The sequence below is a fragment of the Molossus molossus genome, unplaced genomic scaffold, assembly GCF_014108415.1.
Source record: "Molossus molossus isolate mMolMol1 unplaced genomic scaffold, mMolMol1.p scaffold_m16_p_12, whole genome shotgun sequence".
In the NCBI taxonomy this organism is placed as follows: domain Eukaryota; kingdom Metazoa; phylum Chordata; class Mammalia; order Chiroptera; family Molossidae; genus Molossus; species Molossus molossus.
The window spans coordinates 68,562,370-68,586,658 of record NW_023425347.1 but is presented as its reverse complement, the minus strand read 5'-3'; the positions used below and the strand labels follow the sequence as shown (position 1 = coordinate 68,586,658).

General features: G+C 55.4%; 2 protein-coding genes across 4 annotated transcripts in view; both read right to left on the bottom strand.

Annotated features, from left to right (window-relative positions):
- The window catches only part of AGBL4 (ATP/GTP binding protein like 4), a 1,033,620-nt gene that overhangs the window by 170,002 nt on the left and 839,329 nt on the right, over positions 1 to 24,289 (bottom strand). The window lies entirely within an intron of this gene.
- Positions 4,016 to 24,289, bottom strand: part of BEND5 (BEN domain containing 5) — a 46,116-nt gene continuing 25,842 nt past the window's right edge. Inside the window, exons 4-6 of one of the 2 annotated variants that reach the window (XM_036257026.1) lie at positions 17,262 to 17,410; positions 11,990 to 12,203; positions 4,016 to 4,542 (exon numbers count right to left, since the gene is read on the bottom strand). In XM_036257026.1, coding sequence (XP_036112919.1) covers positions 4,385 to 4,542; positions 11,990 to 12,203; positions 17,262 to 17,410 — 521 coding nt within the window. In that variant the 3' untranslated portion in view covers positions 4,016 to 4,384. The remainder of the gene's footprint in view (positions 4,543 to 11,989; positions 12,204 to 17,261; positions 17,411 to 24,289) is intronic. The other variant, XM_036257024.1, reaches the window with a different exon arrangement.

Sequence of the window (24,289 nt, the reverse complement as noted above, 5' to 3'; positions counted from 1 at the left end):
GAATGACCCGGACCAGGGCCAGGGACCGAACAGCAACCGAGGTACATGCCCTGGCCTAGAATCGAACCCAAGACTCTTTGGTCCAACGGCCAACGCTCTAACCGCTGAACCAAATCGGTCAGGGCTGGCAAAATAATTTATAATGTACACACCAATTATGTGCATCAAGTATGTTAAAAACATCATTCCTCTTGACCCAGGTCAAACGACCCTAAGAAAATGATAAAAGTTATAAAATAAAACAAAAAAACTGCACACAAAAATATTTATCAACAACCTAAAAAATTGAGGAAGGGCGAATGGGGCAGCTGGGTGGGGGCCAAGAGAAAGGCCCATGAGTACTGAGCACTGTGTGATGGGCACAAGGTGTCTGGATGGCCAAAGGCAGGTATGAAACCAAGGTCAGAGCAGGTTGGAAACAAGATAAGAGCACCCTGGGGGGGTGGGGGAGGGGAGGGGGCCAACATTAATATTTGTCCACTCTCACTGGGCACATTAATTACATTCTTAGCCCTCAATACCGATACTCATTTCTCTGTTTTGCAGATGAAAAGGCTGGTGTTCAGAAAGATCAAGTGACTCACTCTAAGTGAGGTAGTAGGTGCTAAAGAGGGAGCTGGACTCGAGCGCAATGACCTCCCACAACCAAGCTCCCTCTTCCGCAGTGCTGGGCCAGAGGGTGGCAAGGCCTCTCGCGGATGACACCGGGGGTCCGCTGCACCGCTGCACGGCCGGCCAGGGGTTTACTGGACTGGAGCTCCATGTCCATCACTGGCGGACGTTGGAACTGACAGCTGTGAATTTCACGGAGCAGCAGGAAGAAGGGTAAGTGGAAAGGGAAGGGTACAAATCTGTTGTGTGCTATGATCACGGGGCATGTAAAATATATAGTTACCTTGAGAAAAAGACTAGAAGAGATACATTGCAATGTTTACAGTAGTGCAATTGGGAATGTTTCCCCTATTTTTCCATACATTTCTATAAAGTGGTTTTCCTTTATAATTACCAAAAAAAAAAAAAAAGGTAAAATTTAGAACTGCACCCAAGAAAGCCTTGGGCACCTAACAGTCACCAGCACACCTTCTCAGCCAGAAGGCAGTGCCCATCCTCATCGGTTCAGGCCCTGCAGACTCAGTGCCGACCATCCTGTCCGCACAGCTCACTGGCACACTAAGAATCAACCACAGGGTGGCCCTGGCCAGTTTGGCTCAGCGGTTAGAGCGTCGGCCTGCGGTCCAGAGAGACCCTGGTTCGGTTCCCGCTAGGGGCGCGTACCTCGGTTGTGGTTTGTCCCCGACCCTGTTTGGTCATGCAGGTGGCAACCACTTGATGTGTCCCTTTCACGTCGATGTTTCTCTCTCTCTCTCTCTCTTCCCCTCTCTCCCTCCCGCTCTGTCTGAACAAAAAATGGAAAAATGCCCTTGGGTGAGGATAAAAAAAAAAAAAGAATCATAGGGTAAAAGCGAGGGGCACTGGTGCCCCCTAAAAGTCACCTTCTGCTTCTTGTCAAACTAAACAGCACTCGGAGAGCATGAAGAGGGGAGTCTCAAAGGCAGACCCTCAGCTCCTTAAGAGCAAATGTCTTCCAATTTCAAATGTCCTCAGGCCCTTTAGAAGGCCCGGCCTCTTCGGAGACACCCTCCTTCCTTCTAAAGCAGGACTTCGCGGAGACTGGTGTCCTTCCAGGGTGGCCGGTGTGTTGGAATACTCGTTCCGGCTCCATCTCAGCCCTACTGAAGCAGGCTTTCTAAGCTTTCTGAGCCAAAGCCCGGGAACCTGTATTCTAGGCACCTCGGCAAATCCTTAAGCTTGGGCAAGTTTAGGAGACCCTCTTCTGACACCAAACACACTTTTTATGAATGTGTTTGAACTTATGAAACTGAATCCTCATAAACAGTACTATTATTGCCTGGCCGGTGTGGCTCAGTGGACTGAGCCTCGTCCCATGAACTGAGAGGTCCTGGTTCGATTGCTGGTCAGGGCACAGGCCCAGGTTTCAGGCTCGATCCCTGGTTGGGGGCGTGCAGGAGGCAGCCGATTGATGTATCTCTCACATGGATGTTTCTCTCTCTCTCTCTAAAAAAATCAAGCAAAAACATTAAAAAAAAATAGTACTATTATTTCCAGTCCCTGCAAACAGCTTCAATGAATGAGAATGATTCCCAATGACTGGTTACCGGGGTTGGGTCTCCCCAGACCCTAACATCCCACTCATCTTTCGAGAAGAGTTGAAAGGGCAGATTTTGCGCAGACTCGAATTCCAACGCGGCTCTGAGGCTGACAGCTCTAGGGCCTTGGCCGAGGAGTGGTCTCACCCTTTCCGAACAGGTTCCTTCATCTGTGTGGGTGTGAGGACGACGGCCTCGCCTCGGATAACAGCAACAAGGCAGCCCCTGCACAACAGGGGCTCACAGGCCTCTCAGTAACTTGAGTGTGAATCGCCCGACTCCCCACTGGAACTGGCTCTCAGGTCTGTGAGCCACACCCCCTTCTGACTTTATTCTGCCTTAGAAGGTAAGGATGAGGAACAGGTGCGTGTCTCCTGGAGCCGTACAGAGCCCTGCTCAGGCATCACCTGGATTTCCCTGAACAACAGCCCCGAGTCACCGGTCGTTATTTCCACTGCAGAAGAAACGCCCCAGCGGGGTCAGGCAACCTTCCTGGAAGTGATCAAGTCAGGTTTTGAGCTCAGACCCCAACATCCTTCACAGTCCTGTCTGTGCCTAACACAGGCACCGTGCATCATCAGAGCACGTTCACCTGTGCCATAGCAGGTCTTAAACACAGTCCCCCACTCATCGAAAAGCCCTTGAAGCAGGCGTCCTGCGGCGTCGGCCGGCAGAGCATGCGGAGCTCCGGGTGTCTGGACCTTTGCCACACCGAGGAGCGGAGATGCGCTCCAGCAGGATGCGCCCTTTTCCCTGGCCTCTCGTGCATCCCACGCTGCCCCCTGCCACGGAACGAACACATCTCACTAACAAGAATTTATTGGACACAGCTGTCACTTACTGGACTCATGAAATGAGTGCACCTGCGCTGAACCCAGGAAATCCTGGTACACACCAAGTGCCGGTCGTTGCTGCCATTATTATTGTTTAATTATCCATGCAGCCGGTGCATAGACACCGTTTTCCTCACTATACAGATGAGGACTTGGTCCAAGATCAATCACACTGTTTGAGGAGAGCTGGGAAAATACCATAAAAGGCAATTCACATCCATACATCCTATAGTGAGCATATAGTATTTCATATTATAAAGGGTTATTTTATTTACTAGAATAAAACTTCTAAATAAAGAGGCAGCCACCTCCCCTTCTTGCCCCAGGCCAGCAATGGGTCAGTGGTCTAGTGGACTCCCCGGCAGAGAGACCAGAGGCCGGTGTTTTCCAGCCAACGCCTGAGAGCCAATCACCAGAAGTTAATAAAATAATGAGTGCTGATATTTACTGAGCCATAGGTATATATTCCTTACGGCAACTCTGCAAGGTCGACGTTATCGCCTTCCTACGGAAGAGGTGAGGTTAAGCCCAGAGCGAGCGGGGGGGGGTGGGCCCAAACCGGGGCATTTCCAGTCTACACAGCACCACAGCAAGGTCAGTGCAAATCAACAGGAAGAGCAGGTGCACACCAGATACCTCTGAGACTGTTACTGAATGAGATAAAAACGATGTAAGTTGAAAGATCATCTGAGATACAAGAGAAACAGACAGCAGGTGACCCTGCCCCCGACTTCCTGCCGGTAACCCTGGCCCACACCTCACCTCCCGCCCGACTCAGTGGTCCAGGAAGCTGCATCTCGGATCACCTGGAGTGCAAAAGGTGAGGGGTCCTACCGCTGTCCTTTGACGTAAGAGAAAGTAATCGGCTTTCGAGGCGGCCCTTGGGTTCTGTATCGGCGACCACATCCCTTACGGATATTCCCTCCTTCAGCATGAATGTCCCGACCCTCCAAGGACACTGGTCACCTCCACTGTACATTTCATATCCTTAAATAAATGAGGCTAATGATGATCTACATCAAAGAATGAATGGGCTTTATTATAGAACAAAATAGAGAAACAGAGATAAAAGTCCTTGAATGGTAAAAATATCAGTTTGAATTCTGGGTCGTTATAGACAAGTCAGAGCCACTTCATCCCCCGTGGAAAAGACCTTCTCCCGTCCCCAGAATGGCACGGTGCCAGGTTGCTGCCTGAGTCTCGGCAAATCCATCTGCCTTCTCTGAAGTGGGAAGTCCAAGTTCAGAACGTGCCGCTGACCCGAGCCCTCCTGGCCCCCTGCCCACACACCACCACGCACGGGGGTCTGATCCGACGGTGCCGTCGCCCGCAAATCACACGCCGCGCAAGGAACACTAGAAGGCTTTATGAAAAACCCAAAGTTTATTGCAAATTGTATTTTGCTTCCCTCCGTTCTTCATTTTTACAGGATTTGTTGATATCCATGATTTTTTCACAGATGTACTTGTTGACTTTGGAGAGTCTCTGTGCAATTTCAGTTTCGTCCACAGTTTCTTGTGCTATTCGGTCGTATAAACACTCTAGACAGGGAAAGAGACAGGAAGGCAAAGGGTTACTGGTGCGTTCAAGTACAGACCTTTGGGGGGCTTGGGGGGTATCACCCAAATACCAATTCACTTATTGGGCACAGGGATATGTACACCATTTCATCACAAAGTGTACGTAGAAAAGAGTACATGTAGACTGTAAACTTACCCTTTAAAAATAATGGCAGCCACCCGTGTGCCTGCTGCCCAGCTTAGCAGGGCACCCCAGCTCCGTGAGCCCGGACGCCTGCCCCATCTCCTCACCGGAAGTGACCCTGCTCCTGAACATTTTCTTTCCTTCTCCTTTCATGTTAACACATATGCATATATCCTTAACAACACTTTGTCCACTGTTTTGTTTTTTTAGTTTTTTATAAGTGTGCCCATACGCTATCTGGTCTCCGACTTCCCTTCCCCCCTCGATAGTACAGATTTGAGATGAACCCCAGTTCAAGTGCGGAGCTCAGGCCGTCCACCTGCTGCTCCCCTCACTCAGGGGCACCTGGGCTGCTTCCAGGGTTTGCAATTACAAACACCCTGGCGGGTGCCCCGGGCATATGGACTGGCCTGGGGCGGAGCTGCCGATGTCAGGGTGTGCGCACCTGGCTTCACTAGGTGCCGCCCAGACTGTCCTCCAGAGGGGCCTGCTGCCGGGCAGCCGCCCACACCTTCCGCCAGCTCCACACTGCCAGCTACTGAGGTCTGACAGCCTGGTGGGCGGGAGGTGGTGTCTCATCCTGCTGATCACGGACCAGGCCGGACAGCCACTGTCACTGAGCCTGCCGTCTGCGGAGATGAAGGAGGAGGCCCCGAAGGCCTGCCCGGGGCCTGGCTGCGGCACTTCCTGCCCGGGGACCTGGTGCCCGTCGTTACCCCGATTCCTCACCTCACAGACACCGACAACAGCCCAAGTGTCTCTCTCTAAACCCTGCCTTGAGGCATCTGAGACAAACTTTTCGCAAACCTTCGAACGGTAGGGAACACTACCCTGACATGGGGCCGTTACAGTCATTCCACTGCATATACTACTACTCATTCCCAGAACCCGGCTCAGTGCTCGGCAGAGGGCAAAATTACGTACGTATTTGTTAAATGAATAAATAAGTTTTTCCAGCAAAATCTGAGGGAACACAAGCATTCTGGACATAGGGGCTGGAGAATGTGCCACTAGGTGTGTCATCGTGGGCAAGACTTCTAACGTCCTGCACGAAGCCCCCTCCCCGTGGGACAGCGAGGACAGCGAGGACAGCCCAGCCTCAAGGGACTGCTGTGCAGGATGCACCAGTGGTGTGTGCCAGCCCCGCCCACGCAGGCCGGCACCGGCGGGCTGGCCCTCAGGCCTGACTTGCCTGGAGAAAGGAAGCCAGTGTGGGCAGTCACCGCGCCACCCACTCTGACCCTCCCCGGGCGTGGGCTGCCTGCCTCCCGGTGCTCCTTCTCTGGGGCAACCCCCCCAAACCACGGAGAAGGGCTTTGCAGAGAGAAGGTTTAAAATCCTTTAATTGACTTACACTGGTTCCTGACCACTCCCAAACCCCACTAACCTCCGCTTCACCCTGTCTTGGCCTTTTGTCAGGACTGAGACAGAGGGTAGGGCCCTGTCTCTCCCCAGGCCCACCTCTGCTGTCACCCCCCTCCCCCCGTACGTCCCTCCCCGTCCAGGCTGTCCCACAAGTCAGTGTCCGCGCTCTCCTCCCCCTTCTACCCTGCCCCGCCCTCTGCCCACCTAACTGCTCTTCATTCTTCCCGCCTGCCACCTCCCTGTCCCCCACTCTCCTGGGTCTGCCTGTCGAAGCCCCATCACAGTCTAAGGAAACTGCGCCCTCCGTCTTCCCTGCAGGGCCTGGGGCAAGAAGGAACCCGAAGCAAGTGAGGGATGCACCTGTGCTGAGAAGGGCCCCGAAGCCCAGGCGTGGGCTCTCAGCCTGGTGGCTGTGCAACCTCGGGGGTGGGGGCCTCTCTGGTCTGTCCACTACCTAGGAGAGCAGGATGTCAAACCAGGTGCTCCAGGGACGTTCTCCCAGCTCCAGGCCTCCTCCAGGTGAAGGGCTGGTGAAGAGGCAGAGGAGAGACGGGGAAGGAGAGTGGCCGACGGCCCTCGGGCCCCCAGCCTGAGCTGGAGGAAGGAGGTTCTCAGAGGCCGCGGCAGAATCCCAGCTCTCGTCCGCGGCGAGCGCGCCGAACGGCCCCTCGGGTTGATGAAAGGCTTTCATGAGACTCTAGATATTAATCATCGGCAGTTGCCGGGAACGTCTCCCTCTGCGAGGGAGCATTTGAGATTATTGCTTAATTAACAAGGTTTATAATGGCGCTAATGTGTCCTATTAAGAAAGTTATAAAAATTAACCAGAACTCAGTGCTGGGGCTCATTTGGGAAACTCAGACACTCTGCAAAAGGTCATCTGACCTTAATAAGGCTGAGCTGTCGTTCTGGAGCTCGTCGTGGACGCGAGCTGTCCTCCAGCCTCCTGCTTCCTTCCTCCCACATCCCCCGCCCCTGCTATCCGGGAAGAGACAGTGTCCAAGTCAGAGAAGAACACATTCTCACCAATCCTGTACGCGCCAAGGCTTTTGCCATTTTTATACCGCAAATGTGGCTGACTGTGATAAAATCATACAAAATAAACACACACTCAATCCAGCAGGCAGCTTGCACGGGAAAAGCCCGTCAACCGCAATCTGGGAGAGTTCAAGCAATGAGGCCCAAACGGTGAGCGGATGGTGGACGGGAGCCTGCTCCCGACCTGCCCGGCTGCAGCGCATAACTCAGTCTGCGGCGAGGTGGGAGGCCGAGACCTCTGCAGAGGGCAAGCCGCCAGCTCGGCTCTGTCCAGCTCTGTCCAGCCAGTCAAGGCTGTGGGCCAGTCCGCACGTCGCATCCCCCTGCCTGGCAGGCAGCACTCACGGGCTCCAAGCAGCGCTAGACCAGGCTCCTCAGCGGCAAGGCTACAGCAAGGAGGGGAGGCAGCACCGGGCCCTCTGGACTAGCCGGGAGGGGGCTTTCGAAGGAAGGCCCTCCTCCGCAGACGGGGCGGTGAGGCGAGCGAGCTGGGCAGAGCGTTCTCACGTGCCCCGATGTGCCAGGAAACAGGCATGTTCGGGGAGTAGGGCAGGTTGTAGGACGAGAACTTCAAGGGAATAGGAGTTCAAGGTAATAATGCTCAGACATAGGGCTGGAGCTATGGCTGGGCCAGGTCCGGATGGCGCTGGTGCAGTCCAGTAGGACGCTTACCCTTGGATGACGGCACCGTGGCCGACTGTGAGGGGGATGGTCAGGAGATCAGGTTTTTGTTTCTGAAAGAGCATGCGGTTACACAATGCAGAGCAGTCTGGAAGCTGCTGGAGTCGTGCACAGGAGAAACGGTGTGGCCTGGACCCTGAGGCCGTGGGCATGGGGAGGAAGGTTTAAGAGGTGCTTGGGGGCAGAACAGATGGGGAGTGAGGCCTGGGGAGGAGCCGAGGACGAGCCATCTCTGGGTCCCGGCTGGCGGAGAGTCTGGGGAAAGCAGAGGAGAGGGCAGTGAGGGCAGCTTAGCCAGTGCCACATGACGTCCACGAGGAGAGACCCGTGGGCACCTGTGGAAGGGTCAGGAGCTCAAAAGTGTGAACTGAGGTCAAATGCAGATTTAGGAATCATCCTTCATTGATTCAACACATACTTACTGCATAGTTATTACATGCTAGCCCTCAACAAGACGCTCACAAAGCTCACTGTGTTCTGACGGGTACGGGGAGAAGGACTGTTATCAAGTAAACAAACATCCAGAATGGTCCGGATGAAGTGATGGGCCGTGGAGAGGCTCCGGCAGGCCAGGAGCGGGGGAGGGCCCCGAGTGACCGGGGGAAGGGCCCTGCCGCCCAGGACACCAGGAAGGCACAGGCACGGTAGGAAACGAGAGGTGTGGGGAGAGACGAGGTCAGAGGGGCCACCAGAGGCCCGATCGGCCAGGACGCGGAGCGTGGACTTCGCCCCAGGGCCACGGGAACGATGGCCGTGAGCTCAGCGGAGGGAAGCTTTGCAGCCTGAGCGAGAAGGGCTGATGGAGGAGCGGGCAGCAGAAGAGGGGCCACTGGTGGACGGGACCCGAAGGTGAGAGCTCTGAGCAGGGGGCTCCTCGTCAAGGCGGAGTGGTCACGCCCCGCGGCGCCGGGAGGAGAGGAGGGACGCCCCAGGTTTAGTGAGCAGAGTCGCTGGGAAAGGCGAGAACAGGTCAGGCAGAGGCTGGGGAGGCAGCCCGGCCGCCGAGGGGTTAACATGAGCACAAGCGGTGAGTGGCACAGGAGAAGGGAGAAGTGGCCACAGCTGGGCGATGGCAGTGGCCTCTGGGAGGTGTGGCTTGTTTGGTAAGAAATGAGCAATCAAAGTCTATTTACATGGTGCTGGGGAAGAACCAGCAGAACGAGAATGTAATCGGAGGAACGAGGTACTCAGGAGGCAGGTGGGCTGGGATCCAGATGGAGAGAATGGCCAGCCCGCAGAGGAGAAGGAAACTCTTTGGGAGGAAGGCAGGAGAAGGGTGCAGTGAAGTCTGCAGGTGGGCAGTCCCCTCTCTTCCTCTCTGAAGGGAGAGACGAGGCATCTCCAGAGAGAGGGAGGGACTAGCATGTTTGGGGAAAGTAGAGGAGGTCTGAAAAGGCTTGGAAATGGGGGGGATCGGTGAGGGAAACCCGGGGGGCCTGAGCGCTCAGCCGGGGGTTCTCACCGGACTGTCCTGGGGCACTGGGGACCGGGTGGGCTGCTAGAACGTCACGGGATGGGGCTTAAAGTACAGTAGAAACTGGTCCAGTGTGTAGCCAGGACAGGAACTGGGATCCCGGCGTCACAGACGGGGAGACACCGGGCCGATGCCGCACGGCTCAGGGGAGCACAAGTAAACACGATGTGACCCAGGGTAAGCTGGGAGCTGACCCGAAGCGGAGCTGGGGCTCCACGCCAGGCTTCTGCGTCTCCACCACGCTGCCCTGGAGCCCACAGGGTGGGCCTGACAGCCCTGCACTCGGAGAACTTCCACGCTGCGACCGCCGGGAGGCACGCTGGCTCCACAGAGGCAGCTCGCTTGTCAACAAAGGCTGGTAACTTCTCACACCTCATCCCAGACAGCCCTCTTCACTGTCCCAAGAGGTCGGCTTCCAGCCGAGGAAACTGAGACAGGGAGGGAAGCGATCCACAGGAAACCACACCAGGGTCAGCGGGGCGTGGCCTGCTCAGCCCACGTTTCCCGAGCTCCTGCTGTGGGCCAGGCCCGGTGCCGCGCACGAGACGCGGAGGGGAATCTGGGGTGGCCAGACGCGTGCCCGAGGCGGACACCGCAGACGACTCGACACCACGGGCAACGGCAGGGCAGCCGGGCCTTCGAGGGTACCTGGCACCTGCTGAGTCACATTCCAGCATGTGTAACAGACTCAGAGGTCGGCACCTGTCAGGCGGGCCAGGGCTGCCTCCCAGGAAGGCCTTTATCTCAGGGTGACCTCCCAAATTAAGCTCCACCATTTCAGACAGCGGGCCGACTAAAGGTTACCTCTGATTGTCTAAAAATAAGTGGCTGCCTAAATCAATTAAGTGAGAGCAGCCAGGCAAGGGCGGCAGCTGGCTGGAGCAGCACAGCGCCAGACCAGAGTCTAGGGGCAGGGGCTCGAATCCAGGCTCCGAACCTTGTCACTGACCTCGGGCTGGTCACCTGACCTGGGCCCTGCCGCCTCACCTCCAAAATACATGCACATCTGGCCATTCTTCTCCCCTCACTCTACAGCCACCCTCTGTCCCCGAGACCACGTCCCACGGGTCACTCCGTGCCTGAAGCCTGCACTGCCCTCCTCCTGCAAGAGGAGTAAACCCAGTGCTGACGGCGGCCTCCACGGCCCTACAAGGCTGGCCCTTGCCCCCTCCCTGAGCTCCCTCTGCCTCACCCCTGTCTCCACAGCTGCCTGGGGCTGCTTCGCCCCATCAGCATGACTGCCTCTGTACCTGCTCCCTATTCTGCCCCTTCGTCCCACCACGTGGTGGGGAGATGCTCCAGGCCTCCTCAGGACCCCAAATGACCTGTCTTGTTGACAGGCACATCTGTCATCTGCCCCCAAACCTGCCTCAGAGCCTGCTCAAAACTGTGTGGTGCCTGACTGAGCCCCTGACTGAGCCCCGAGCCTGGGGCCTGACTGAGCCCCTGACTGAGCCCCACACCTGGGGCCTGACTGAGCCCCTGACTGAGCCCCGCACCTGGGGCCTGACTGAGCCCCTGACCGAGCCCCACACCTTGGGCCTGACCGAGCCCCTGACCGAGCCCCGCACGAGGTGCCTGACCGAGCCCCTGACCGAACTGCACGCGAGGTGCCTGACCGAGCCCCTGACCGAGCCCCTGACCGAGCCCCACGTCTCCGTCTCTGTCAGAACCTGGAGCTGACCCTCAGACTAGTGGTTAGAGATGCGGCTGCGAGGTGGGCCCTGGGCCCGGGCTCCTGGCCCCCCAGAGGCCTTTCGACTGCACAAGCTACCGGGTGCCCCTGGCCTCGGCGTCCTCAGCTGTGACACAGGGATGATGAGAGCAGCCAACAGGAGTGTTAGGAGGATACGTGAGTTAATACATGTAACATTATTTTTAAAAACAGAACCATAAGAAAAACCCAGAACCTGAAACACAGAAAGAGCCCAGAATAATTCGCGATTATGACAGCACTCTCTGCGGCGCGCACGCCCTGCCCGCCCGCGGCTCCTGTGCTCCCCAGACTGCGAGCCCCTTACAGACGGGCTCTGCCGCATCCCCCGTGTCCTCAGTACCCAGGCAAAGAATAAGGGCTCGGTGCCCGGGTGGGGACCGGCTGGGGGAGACAGAGGAAAGAGGGAAGACGGGCAGGGAGGGAGGGGAGAAAATCAGTGTCTAGGATACAGACAAATCTCTAGGGGGACAAGTGATGTCCTGTCTCTTTGCTGACCCCGACCCCTTCCAAGCCCCGGAAAAGAAGCTGGAACCGGGACCCTCAACTGGCCTTCATCTCATTAGCCGCTCCAGGCCTAAAGGGGGGCCCCTCAGACGGTGTCCCCCAGCCTTGACCTTCGCTCTCTGCACACAGCAGCGCTCCTTCCCCATCCCCATGCCTCTGTTCCAGAAGCTTCTGTCTCCAGAAATAACTCTTTACATGTTTGCATCCCCTTGTCTGACGGATCCTTCAAGGCCCAATTCAGTGACCCCCTCCCCCAGAACCCTTCCCTGACTTCCAGCTAGGGCCCCCCCCCCCTGAAGACGAACCCCTGGCCCTCCCTCGCCGCTCCCCGCACGGCACGGGTGCCCACAGCGCAGCTGCCCGGGTAAAGGGAGCTCTTCTGGGGCAAGGTCCGAGCCTGGGCCTGGCGCGGACGGCTTCCGTGTTTGTTGGCCCGAACCCGCCTGGCCCATCCTCGGCGAGGACCGGACAGTGGCTCAGCCCTTGCGTGTCTGCAGGGACCTACCTCGGACGATGCTTAGTTTGTGAGGCGACAGGGGTGGCTTAGGGACGGCATCTTTCTTTTTTTTTGTGGCAACTCCTGTGACGCTTCTGTTCTTCAGAACATCTGTTCCCCAAATCATGACTGCCAAGTTCTTTGTGTACTTGGAATCTCCTTGGGTTACTTGTAGCTGGTGCCATTTCTCCTCATCAACCCAGATCCCGCTTCCCAGATGGACCTGAAAGGGACAGGAACGCAAGCACCTGCTGAGTCGGACGGGTGGCAGCTGGGACTCCGCGCCCTTCAGAAGACATTCCTGCATGGCTCGGGAGCCGTCCGCACCCTGAACTCACTCTCCCTGGAGGAGGCAGCCACACTCGTCTGTCTCCTGAATCCCAGCTGACCCGAGAGCGTCAGAGCCACTATCTCAAGTCTCCTTGGCCACCCCGGGAGGCAGGTGCTGGGACACTTCAGTTCAGATGTGAAGAAAGGGGGAGCACCTGCCGCAAGTCACTCGACGAGGAAGCTGCAGACCCGGGATTCTAACCTAGACTCATGTTATCATGGGCTGCTCAGACCCGACCAAATGTCAGGACCTTTGTCCACTTACACCCACATCCCGGGATGCATGTCCTAGCACAGGGGCCCTCTGCCTGGCTGACACGGGTCACCGGGCGAGCCAGACCACGGCCGCTGCCTGGGCCCCGCTCCCCGAGAGTCTGATTTATTTCATGCGGGTGCGGCCTAGGCCGCAGGGTGGTTCAGAGCTCTCAGGAATCCCAGTGCACAGCCTCTGAAAACCACCTGGCTGGGAGGGCAGTGCCCAGGCTCTGCCATCAGTCGGAGCGTGTTGGTGGGGGTCCGCTCCCGCTTTCTGTGAGCGTGGACGGGAAGAGTTGGAGTTCATCATAAGTTCCTTTTGGCTCAGAACACCGAGGAGTTCACATCACACAACCAGAGTCCTGATTCTGCTGCACAGACTAGAGCGCAGTGTGCGCGTCCTGTGAAGGAGCCCGCGGGTTCCAGCGCGGAGTCCACGGGTCTGCACACCCAGGGGCTCCCGCGGCAAGCTCCACGCTTTGAAACTTCTCCTCCCTGGCTCTTCTAACCCTCAAAACACACTGCTAACATCAGTCACCAAAAATAGAGCTTGCTCTGGCCCTGCCATCGATGGCGTGTTTCTGTGAGCCTACGTGGGGTGAGAGGCCCCCGGGGATGGAGGGAAACAGCAACCCGCCCGGCTGTGAGAGGGGCAGGTGCTGTCGTCTTCAGGAGGACCTGCGGCCGTCAACGAGGACGGTGCGCAGATGTCCGGGAGAAGTCCTGTCTGACGGACGGCACACACCCTCTGCTCCAAGATGACTAAGGATCTTTCTGCAGAGGCTTGGAGAGGGAAGTGGGCACTGTCCGGTGGCCGGCAGGTCGGCCAACTGCACCCTTCCTTCGCGAGCTACTGAGGCTTTTCCACCATAACAACAACAACAAAAAGCAACACAGCCCACCATGGCTGTCAGTAAATAAACAATCCACCTGCCACATCTGACTTCAGTTCCTCTTGCTCAAGGGCCCTTTAGACCCCTGCAGGTGTGACATCAGATAAGCAGGTCCACCTGGCCCCCCTGCAAACTTCAGGGCTGGAGAAGATAAGGACCCTGGAGTGCCTGGAGCTGGCTGCCCCCCCCCCCCCGCCCCACCGGACCCAGGCCACCCCTTGAGCTACCCACACAGCTTCCAGAGGTGGGGAAACAAGGAGTCAGAATTAGATTAAACTCAGAAAACCAGAGATCAAAGATAATGTCAGTTCTTCAAAGGTCTCTGTTCTTTTCTACCCTGGGCCTTGCTCATTGTTAAGACAGATGACAGTCATTTTAGCCAAAGTTCTACAAGAGAAAGGGACACATAGTTTTTGAGCACTTATAATGAACCAGTCTTCAACGTATTTGTCCTTCTAATGACCTCAGGGGATGAAAATAGGTAGAAATTATTCTCATTTCACAGACATGAAGAGATTCAGGGGACTAAATTATTTTTCCTAAGACATGTTATCAGTAAAAGTTAGAATCAAGATTCAACTCCTAGTGATGCTGCCTTCCCGCTGCAGCTGTGCATGGGGCAGAGCAAGTCCACCAACAGTCCCCGAGGCTCCCTCCGAACCTGCGGTCCCGGCCCTGGCGGCACCCCACAGTCCCTCTGCAGATGGGGACTCGGGAACGCCACAGGCTGGCCTGCCTGCCTCCAACCCGCCCTGTCGCCTGCCAGACCAAGTCCCCCACAACAAGCCCCTCCTTTGACTAGAGGGTTCTGCAGCCTTTCACCAAGCCTGTGAGAGGCAGTGTCCACCCTCTGGAGTCCTGACAGCTCCGTTCCCGTCACATCAAGCCCAACCTCCTCTGCCGGCTGAAAAGACCCTCTAAATCCCGTTTCCGACCAACCTACGGACAGTTATTTCCCTACTATGTCCATCCCTGCAGGGAGCTCCCGACGCGTCCACCTCCTCCCTCCCTGTGTGCGGCCCGGCGCTGGCGCCTCCGTCCAGGGCGTGACTCCTGCCTCTTCTCCCACCTCACTGAGTATCTCGGCAGGTCCCGGTGCCTCCCTGCGCCTCCCTCCTCTCAGCTTGGGGCAGAGGTGCACTGAGGGTGAGACGAGGGCCTGGGGCAGTGCACACCGGTCATGTCACTTCCTCCCCCGGCTCGGCTCAGGCCTTTCCCCGGCCCGAAAGATTAGATTTTCTTAAACCTCTAACCTTTCAAGCCCCAGTCCCAAATCCAGAAAATACTCCAAACTACTCCTGGGGCTAAACTCCACCCCAGGGCTCAGTCCCATCCGCTCCGCTTGTCTGGCTAGTGAGAACCCTCGCCACCGGGTCAGCCTCTCCCGGGACACCTCCTTGGGAGAGGGTGGGCTCTGCCTCTTCCATCCCCTAGAAGTGAGCGGACGAGTCTGAACACAAAGTAGGAAAATGATGGCATGTTTAATATCTTTTAAGGGCGCTGACTTTCAGTTCTGAGGTGCTGCTGTGTCTCGGAGAAGAGAGTATTTTCTGATGTTCACTCAAGTATAAGGCCGACTCTGTAGCACAGAAAGAAATGTCCTGGGCTGAGACCAGTTACAGGTACCTGCTGGGCACCTGGAACAAGGGCTCCTGAGGTCAGCAAAGCTCAGGGCCGCCTAGAGCAATGCCCGGCTTGCAGGGGTGCAGAACAGCCTGGAAGGAGCACTGGCCTGGGGACCAGAGGTCTGGCCTCCTGCCTCTGCCCGGCTGTCCGATGGCAGACGAGTCTCTTCTCTGGGTGTTTCCCCATGCGCATCATGTACAAATTAGACTATAAACGTGAATGGTCTTTGCAGCTTTGTGATTCAATGGGTTTTTGAAATAAAGTATCTTAGACAAAGAAAAGCAATGCACTCTATCAAAATCAGAGAGTAACTTCTGTGGCAAGCCCTGTTCTCGTAAACCACAGTTTGCTATTGGACCAAAACGTGTCCAGGAAGATATTAAAAATATGAATCTGGTAGGATGGGACTTGACCAAACATGGTCTTTGTGAAATGTTTTGTAGGACAAAAGCAGTTTCCTCCTAGGAAACCTCCCATCCCAACGCTCTAGGCTTTGCAGAGATCAGGGCTTTTGTTGCTCGGGACAAGGGCTGCTTCTGGGATGTGGGCACCTGCTCTGGGAGGCTGCCGTCCACGCCCAGGGAGTCTGCTTCCGTTCCTTTCCCTTAGTACCCTTCTCTGCCTGACTACAGACTAGTTGCAGACAAAAGCCAAGTTAGTAACAGGTTGGCGGCAACCAAAAAAGGAAACAAAGAAACAGGCATTTTCAAGATTTGTTGTGCAAGTCATGTGTGAAAAAAATTAAATGAGATTTAAGAGACCCATCTTTTGGAGAAAAAGTGATCCCTTTGCAAAAGAAGCCCCTGTCCTTCTCCGAAACTGCCCATCCGTTTTCAAAGCAAGACACACGGAGATTTTTCTTGGAAGCTATTTTTAGAAAAAAGCCTTAGTCATTCGACAAGGTGATCACGACTAAAAAGAAATCAGGAAAGAACAGTCCTTCTTTTCTATCTTCAGTGGGGAGGGTTCACTAAGCTCAGATGTACTGTTGGAGTCTCCTCCAGGGGAAGCCACCACATCCACCTTCCACAGACGGGGGAGCTGAGGCCTAGACAAGGGAGGACCCCAAGGTCACACGGGGAGGACAGAGCTAGAACCACGCTTAGTGGTCAGGTTCCAGGATTCCTGCCGCCACTCTGTCCTGCCACCTCTCCATGGCCACTGGCTGGAACAAGGCCACGCGGAATGGGCCTCGGGCTGGCCCAGCTGTCCTGCCTCTGTGGGAGGAAGTGCCTCGCGGGAGATGGGGACATGGACCCACATCCAAGAGCCCTTAAGACCAACAGGTTCCGTTTCCCCAGCTTGACTGTGCTTGCCGTGGCTCAGTCTGGCCAGCTGCAGAGACATCTCTGGACAAACCCAAATGCAACTGCCTTCTCTGTCTCATCAACCCACTGGGGACAACGGTGGGTAGACAGACTGTTTGAAGCATCAGGCGAGAAAAATGCACCAACGCAGATGATTCTCCGGGAGAACGGGGGCGGTGTCGTCAAGTGCGCTGTGGCTTCCCTACCCGAGTCCGCCTGCGCCTGGACGAAGGGCTCCACAGATGGGCTCCTCTGGGTGTCAGAACAGGGTCCGGCCCAGCGGCCAGGCATCGTGTGACTGCAGGGCTTCCAAAGGCGGCCCCACTGCTTTTGATGACTGACAGCACTTAGGTCTCTTTCACGGTTCCCCCAAGGGTCTGAAAGCGACGCTGAGGCGTTCATCTAGGACCGCGGGCTGACTGCCACTTGGGGACAAGAAGGTCTCATTCCCATGTACGCCTGGCACCCAGCACGGGCGCGGGACTCATGCATACTGCTGACATGGCCAGTGGACACATGTTGCCTTGGTATCTGGAAGCCACTTCACTTCTCATTTACCTTAGAAATGTGCGCATCTGGTTTCATGCAAGGGTAGGGCGATTTTCAAACTATCATCTTTTAAATCTCTCTCATTAATAAGCTATTTTGAAATGTCAGTTTAGTTTAGTTGTTTTGGCTCAATGTTTAGAAAAACACAACAAAGACAAAATGATGAGAAAAAAAAGTCCCAGTAAAGGCCCACTAGTCATAACACATGAATTCCAGAAACAGTCACTGGGGGACTGGCCGGCCGGTCAGCCCCCAGGCCCTCCACCTCCACTCTGACTAGCGGACACCTGCAGGGAATCGATATTGAGCTTGAAACACTACCTTGCCATTGTCTAGGATATACTTGTCCATGACAGGTGCAGGAGCGGGGTAATAGGACGACGTATTTGCTTCCTCACTGAAAGTGCTCCGTAACTCCGGCTCGGGCTCGAGACATTCTGACTTTACTTTTTCCAAGTCAATGGCAGGACCTAGGCAGTTAAGAAAAGAGATCTGTCTAGAACTCCAAGGAAATTAAATGCAAATATTTTTTAACTATGCATCTATCAGTACATAGTGGCACAATATATATATGTATATATATATTTATTGGCTTATTTTTGTCCATTGCACGACACGTAAACCCAGGCTTAAAAATGATATGAAGTATGAATGTCACAAGCAAAAAAGTTGGAAAACTGGAAAGAAGAATGGACCGGACTCTAAGTATGAATGAGAAGCACTCTTCCAGGGTGTCACTGTCCGGAGGGAATGCAGGGGTTCAGCTCCCGGCCAGGAAAGAGGTCCTGTGAGCCGGGTGGGGAGGAGATGCCACTACAGCAATATGCAAATGGTGTATCTGCCAAAACCCTGACTCCAGCCTACAGCGAACAGGCCACAGCAGATGAACAGAGGTTAAGGGAAAAGCAGAAATGCAAAGGCCTCCCCCTCCCCAAGACCTAGTATGCAGGCAGAAACATTTCAACCAAGAATTAAAACACAATACAGATTAGGCCCCTGATTGCCTGATCCAGTAGCTACCCTGATTTTTATTTTAATGCAATCAACACAAATTATGTACGGATTAAACAGGGAAAGAAAGCTAGAGAAATGGTGTGGCTTCTAACGGGGATATTTTTTCCTCCATTAGCTTGTAAAAACGATGGACTATTTTTTAAAAATCTCCTATTGTGTCTTGATTACCAGAGGGCAGAGGAACAGGATGAAAATGAGTAAAAAAGGCTGAATGATTTGATTAACTTTTGCAGGAAAGCAACTCCAAAGGCCAACAGAGAGTTTAGCATCCTGGAAATTCACCCTATGCAACAATGCCAGGAGCTGACTGGGATCCGAGATTTAGCTGCTGTTAGCGAGTCTCCATGACTGTGCATATAATTTAAGTAACAGGTGAATTTCACGGTCCAACCTTCTCTTACCCTGACCATGTGGACAACTTGGTACAGACCTCTTCACATGCAAAGACCTGACCAACAATCTGACTGTGACTCTATGTTCACTCCCCACATCCTAGACTTGGCTGGTGGTAGGGAAGGTGTTGGTGATTTTATCACTAAAATTCCTTGTGACGGGGCTTCCCACAACAAGACCATCATTCCTGACTTGCTGGCAGCTGCCATCTGCTAGACAGCATCTCTGCAGTCTGCATGATTGACGCTCAATGCAAGACGGCCGGGGGCGGAAAAGCACAGTGCATCGTGGCGGAGAGTTCAGAGCCATTCCTAGCTCCGTGGTTTAGTCATGCCTTCCCAGGTGAGTGGACCGTGGCCGTAGCAGCCAGCAGAGGGACAGGCTGACAGCATCCCAACCTTCTGACAGCACCTCCCGAAGAGTGCCTGCTTGTTCACGGGCTGGGCCTGGGTCCGATGCATCTCCTTGTGCTCAGCACCTGGCACCAAGCAGGGCTCTCTGAATGTTTGCTCACTGAATAAAGAATGACAACAGGGAATGCATAATTCCAAAGTTCCAGGAAAGCCAAAGCTTTTCCTCATTCAGTGTGAGATCTGTGTGAATTTCTGAGACACAAACAAACCCAAGTGGAGTGCTGGGTCTTTCCTCAGAGCAGGGAAGAAGTCACTCCGTTTCCCCTCCGTGGCATGGCTGGCGTGGCCCCTGAGGTCTCCTGCTTTGACACTCAGCTGCAGGAAGAGGAAATGGGCCGAGAGCAGGCGGTCTGTGCCGCCAGTGCCCACGGTTCACCTTCGGCAAGATTGAGCCCTTTCTCTAAAGTCTCCTTTTTCTTCTCCAAGAGGAAGATGTGGGACAAGAGAATAAACCCAGTTCAGTTCTGACCCCAGCCTGGTCCTCTCCCATCAAACCAATGGCTGCCAAAGAGATCTCCACAAGACCATGTCCTTCCCTGCTCAGGCTCCCTGACCCTCAGAGTGAGGTCCCACACCACACCCTCTGCAAGGCCTGAGCCAGCCTCCTCTGCCCCTGGTGCTCACTTCCTGCTCTTCCCCAGGCCTCTGCCCCTCGGGCACACTGCGGTCTCGGCCTTGAATGCCACCTCGTCTGCCTGCCAGGGCCCCGGCAGACTTCAGAGCGACGCTCAGGTGTCTCCTCTGTGAGCCTGGCCCATCGCCAGGCAGGACGTCGTGCGTCAGACACCTCCTGCAGACAGATGCGCAGTCCTCCGCCCACCCCTGCCCACATCAGACTGACGCCCTTCAGGGCCCAGTGCTCGTCTCTCTGCAGTTCTGGCCCTGAGGACTGTGCCGGCACAGTGCAGGCTCCCGGTGAATTCTTCACGACAGGAGAGGGGAGAGCGTTGAGGGAGGAAGGGACGTGGTTACATAGGCTGAAGCAAAGATTCTGAAGTAAAGCCTGCTGTGGGGTTGAGGTACCTGGGGGTGGAGGCGAAGCTGTTCTTAAATGTCTATAACCTTTCCCGCAGCCTGGGAAGTAGACACTAGGGCTGTTAAATAGAAACTGGAACCATCTAGCCTGGAGAACGGACAATGCTGAGGGCTGTGGAGGGACATCTTAGGGACAGCAGGAGGATCAGGTCCATGCCCAGCGGCCTGCCCCACCTCTCACATTCACCTCTCCTCCCCGATGCTCGGTCTCCTCGTGCCACTGCCTCTGTCTGGGTCATTCTACCCACAACATGTCCACTTCTCCGCACTCCACCAGGGCTTCAAGACCTGCTCAAAGGCCACCTCTTCCATGAGGCTGCCCCTCCCCCCTTGGCTTGGGATGTGGAGGCAGAGAGCCTGCAGCTTGAGTCCTGGCTCTGCGGCTCTGTCCTGAGCCGCGCTCCCTGGGCCCTCAGCGGCACTGTCTGGCCGGCCCCGGCTCCCGCGCCCACCGCAGGCCTGAGGGCAGGCAGGGGCGGTCTGTTGTGTCCCAGCCCCCGGCCACACAGCGCTGGTTCAGATTCCCTCCCGTGTTTACACATCGACACTGCTTCACCTCTCTGGCCTGCTGCCTCGCCCCAGAGGAGGAACAGCAGCAAATTGTAAGACTGAAGATTAAGTGAGTCAACCCAAGTGTGAAACGATTACTCCAGAATCAGGCCAGAGTGGCTGCCAGGTAAATAGGGGCTCACCCCCACCCCTCCCACACACATGCCTTATTTTGGGGGCTCAGGCCAGTCTAGTACTAAACGCAGCCTCCGTGGGCCAGGGGCTCCGCTGGTCTTCGGCCCCAGGTGCCCTGCACAGCTCAGCTCAGAGCAGGTCCTTCCCCCTCAGCACACCCACGCCCCCCGTGCTCACGCTGGTCTCCCCAGGAGTCTGTCAAGTATTGAGGCTACTGTACCGGGATCGCCTGGCCCTTGGGGGAAACTGTCTCCTAACACTGCGGTCAGCACAGGTGTAGAGCTCTGCACCTGCCGCCTTCTCTGGCCTTGTGTGCAGAAGGACCTGGTGCCTCAGCCCTGGCGGGAGGGCGGACCGCCAAAGGCACATCTTGGAAGGGGTTTGTCAGGAGACTTGGGTGTGAACCCCAGCTGCATGACCTTAGACAAGTCACCTCACCTCCCTGCGCCTCAGTTTCCCACCTGCAAAATGGGGACCGCCCACAGCCACAGGCAGGCTGGTGATGCCTCTGGAAGAGCCCAGCACCGGGGCAGGCACGGGCCAGAGGCTCAGAAATGGCAGACATATGAAGGCAGCACTCAGGGAAGCCGGGAGTTTAGTATTACAGCGTCGGGAAGAAGAGGGACAGCAGAGCACATGGTTTCTGCGGGGGGGGGGCGGGGGGCCGCGAGCGCTCGGAGTTCAAGGCGGGGAAACACTCGCTGCAGTTTCAGCCAGCGCTCCTCCACGCTGCAATTTGCATCTCATTACAACACACGCCGCAGATTGCTGTTTTGCTTTTAAAAATTTCTGAGGCATTGTTCTCCTTCAAACACATGTGACCAGATTAGCCACAATAATGAGCGCTTGCACGAAGAGACAGCATTGTGCGATCTGGCGCAGATATTTTAAGCAACAAAGGAACTTTTTTCACTTGTGGGAAGAGTAGGAATAAAAAAAAAAAGCCTTTTGATCCACTTCAGGTTTATTTTGGGGGAAATACAGCTTTCATGGAATAAAACCTCTCAGCTGGGTGAAGGAAGCTTTAAGAAAGTATAAAAGGTAGTACCTGTCTGCATTCGGTCATCCCTGAACCCAGGGAGCTCCAGGCCCTCCCCACATACCGCATACCGAGGTCTAGGCCCAGTGACATGCCCTGGGGACCCGGAGACAGGTAGGGAAGGCCCAGCTCCGGAGCAGATAAGTGACCACAAAACCTATCACATCGCACATAGGCAGCAGGGACCTGACAGACAAGTGCCAGAGGATTTATTGTTAAAAAACATGGTACAACCCTGGCTGGTTTGGCTCAGTGGCTAGAGCATCAGCCTGTGGACCAGTGAGTCACAGGTTCGATTCCAGTCAAGGGCATGGACCTCGGCTGTGGTTTGTCCCCGGCCCTGGTCAGGGTCGTGCGGGAGGCAACCAGCAGATGTGTCCCTCTCACATCGATGTTTTTCTCTCTCTCCCTCCCACTCTCTCAGGTGAGGATAAAAACAAAAACAAAAACAAAAACATGGTCCAAATCCCGGCTGCCCCTACTTCCCTTCTTCAAGCGGCGGCGTCTTCCCTACGATGGGAACCATGGCACAGAGGAAGGGCTTGGGAAATGCGTGCTGGCACAACAAATAACGAAATTGTACCCTTCTTTGTTCTTATTTATCTCCAGTGGATGGATGCTACTCTTTCCGAAAATCTTTCTTAAAAACGAATGCTCGTGTCACTCCCAGCACGGTCAGGAAGCACCTGTTCCTTCAAAGTATGTAGTTTAGACGCCGACTACCACTTCTGATCTCTGCTGAAATACAAAAGCTAACAATACTAGGTTTTTCTAAAGAAGTGCTGAATCCTGCCATTTACTTCTGGGAGTGACTAGGAAGTCTCTCTGCTCTCAGTGTACTTCTAGTTTCTTCACAAATGCAAAGTGAACCAAGTCAAAATTCTTAAATGCATACAGGACACCCACTGCGCAGCAGAGGTATACCGGACAGGGCAGGGAAGACGGTTCCACCTTGCGGAAAGGTCTCAAGCGTAGGATCAGCATGTAACGATGAAGGAGGTACACAGGATCTTGGAAAGAGGTGGGGAGCTGGCCCAGATCCCCTCTGTGAACCCCATCATCCCTTCTCAACAGGCATAGGCCACTCTCACCTGCTCCTGTAGCTACAGATCGGCTTCTTGGTTCTGTCATGTGTCCGGTGAGGGTGGGGACAAATCTGTCTCATTCCTTCAGTGGGAATCTAAGGACCAGTCTGGGGCTAGGCCTTGATTGACAGTACAGCAGTGGAAAGAGAGAGGCAACAGATCACCACCACCCTGTGTCGCTAATCAGGGTCAGGATGCAGAGTTGGGAACAGAAGCCAAGGAGGTACTGCATCTGGAGGAGACTAGGAAGTCCTCAGAAGGACGGCCACCGACTTCTGTGCTGGGGCTCAGAGGGCAGATGGGCAGGAGCGTGTTGGGTGTGAAAGGCTGGGGTGGGGTCGTTATCTCTATGTGGCAAAAGCAAGTGGCACATAATTGAGACTCACTGACTGACTAGGAAGTGAGCAGTGTAATCTGCACAGATTTAGTGAGAGAGAGGTCACCACTGGGTCAGTGATCCTGGAGGGCTTCAGGGAAGAGGTGAGCTCTTACTGGAGCTTTGCTGGGGAAGGTGGAGGGGCACTAGAGGCAGGAGTTCTAGCTGGAGGCCCTGGGCTGGAAGGGACCCCTGCAGCTCCCATGGATACCCCCACAGTGGGGCCCGGCCCTCAGGGAGTCAGAACCACAGAGTGGCAGACGGGGGTGACAGAGGCGGGCCCAGGTCCCCAGTCACAGGGGTCAAGGTATTTTCACTGCTTTGAGGAATTACAGATGTCCATTTCAAAGCACATCCATGCTTTTCCCTGAGGAGGACAGTTGGCTGACACTTACTGAAAGTCTTCAGTACCTTACATCAAAAAATCTTTTATCTTTGTAGGACTTTTCACCCCACTGTACCATGATTATTTGTTTAACATCCCCGGGCTAGAGCTGAAACTCCAAGGATAGCCACAGTCTGGTTCCCTGCTCTGTCCCAGCACCCAGCACCATGTCCCAGGCACAGGTCAACACTTCTGTGTTCAATGAAAGAAGTCAACACTCGTGGCTGTCCTGCAAAACAGATATTATCTCCGTAGGGGCTCAGAGAGGTCAAGTAGTTTGTCTACAGTCACACAGGTGTTGAGTGCTCAGACTGAGGCTGTAGATCCCACCCCGAAGCCTGCTCTCCCCTGCTCTACGCCTCAGCTGACTGCGGTCTTCAGGCCTCACAGGCGTCCCGCATCATGCCCGCTCTGCGGGACCCTGGCTCATCTCTGATCTCCCCTGACCTTCTCAGGGGTCTGGGGGTGAGGAGGAGGGGTGTCCCCAGGGTTCATCTCACTTCTAGGAGCTCTGAGCCCTTCCTTTGCTCACTGGTTTTTCCACTGAGATTCTTCAACGTCCCTCCCCGCCCACCGATCTGGGCCGGGACAGCACCCCACAGCAGGGACCAGCAGAGAGCACGGGTCTGCCGTGCCCAGAAGCCCGAAGGCCCTGCGCATGCTCGAATGCGCGTAAGTGGCCTTCGGTCCTGGGCCGGAACTCAGCTGGGTGGCGAGGGGCTGGGGTGGGAATGAGGGGGACAGGACTGACTCCCGAGGGGCTGCGGTGGGAATGAGGGGGACAGGACTGACTCCCGAGGGGCTGCGGTGGGAATGAGGGGGACAGGACTGACTCCCGAGGGGCTGGGGTGGGAATGAGGGGGACAGGACTGACTCCCGAGGGGCTGCGGTGGGAATGAGCGGGGCTGCTGGGAGGCACAGTGGG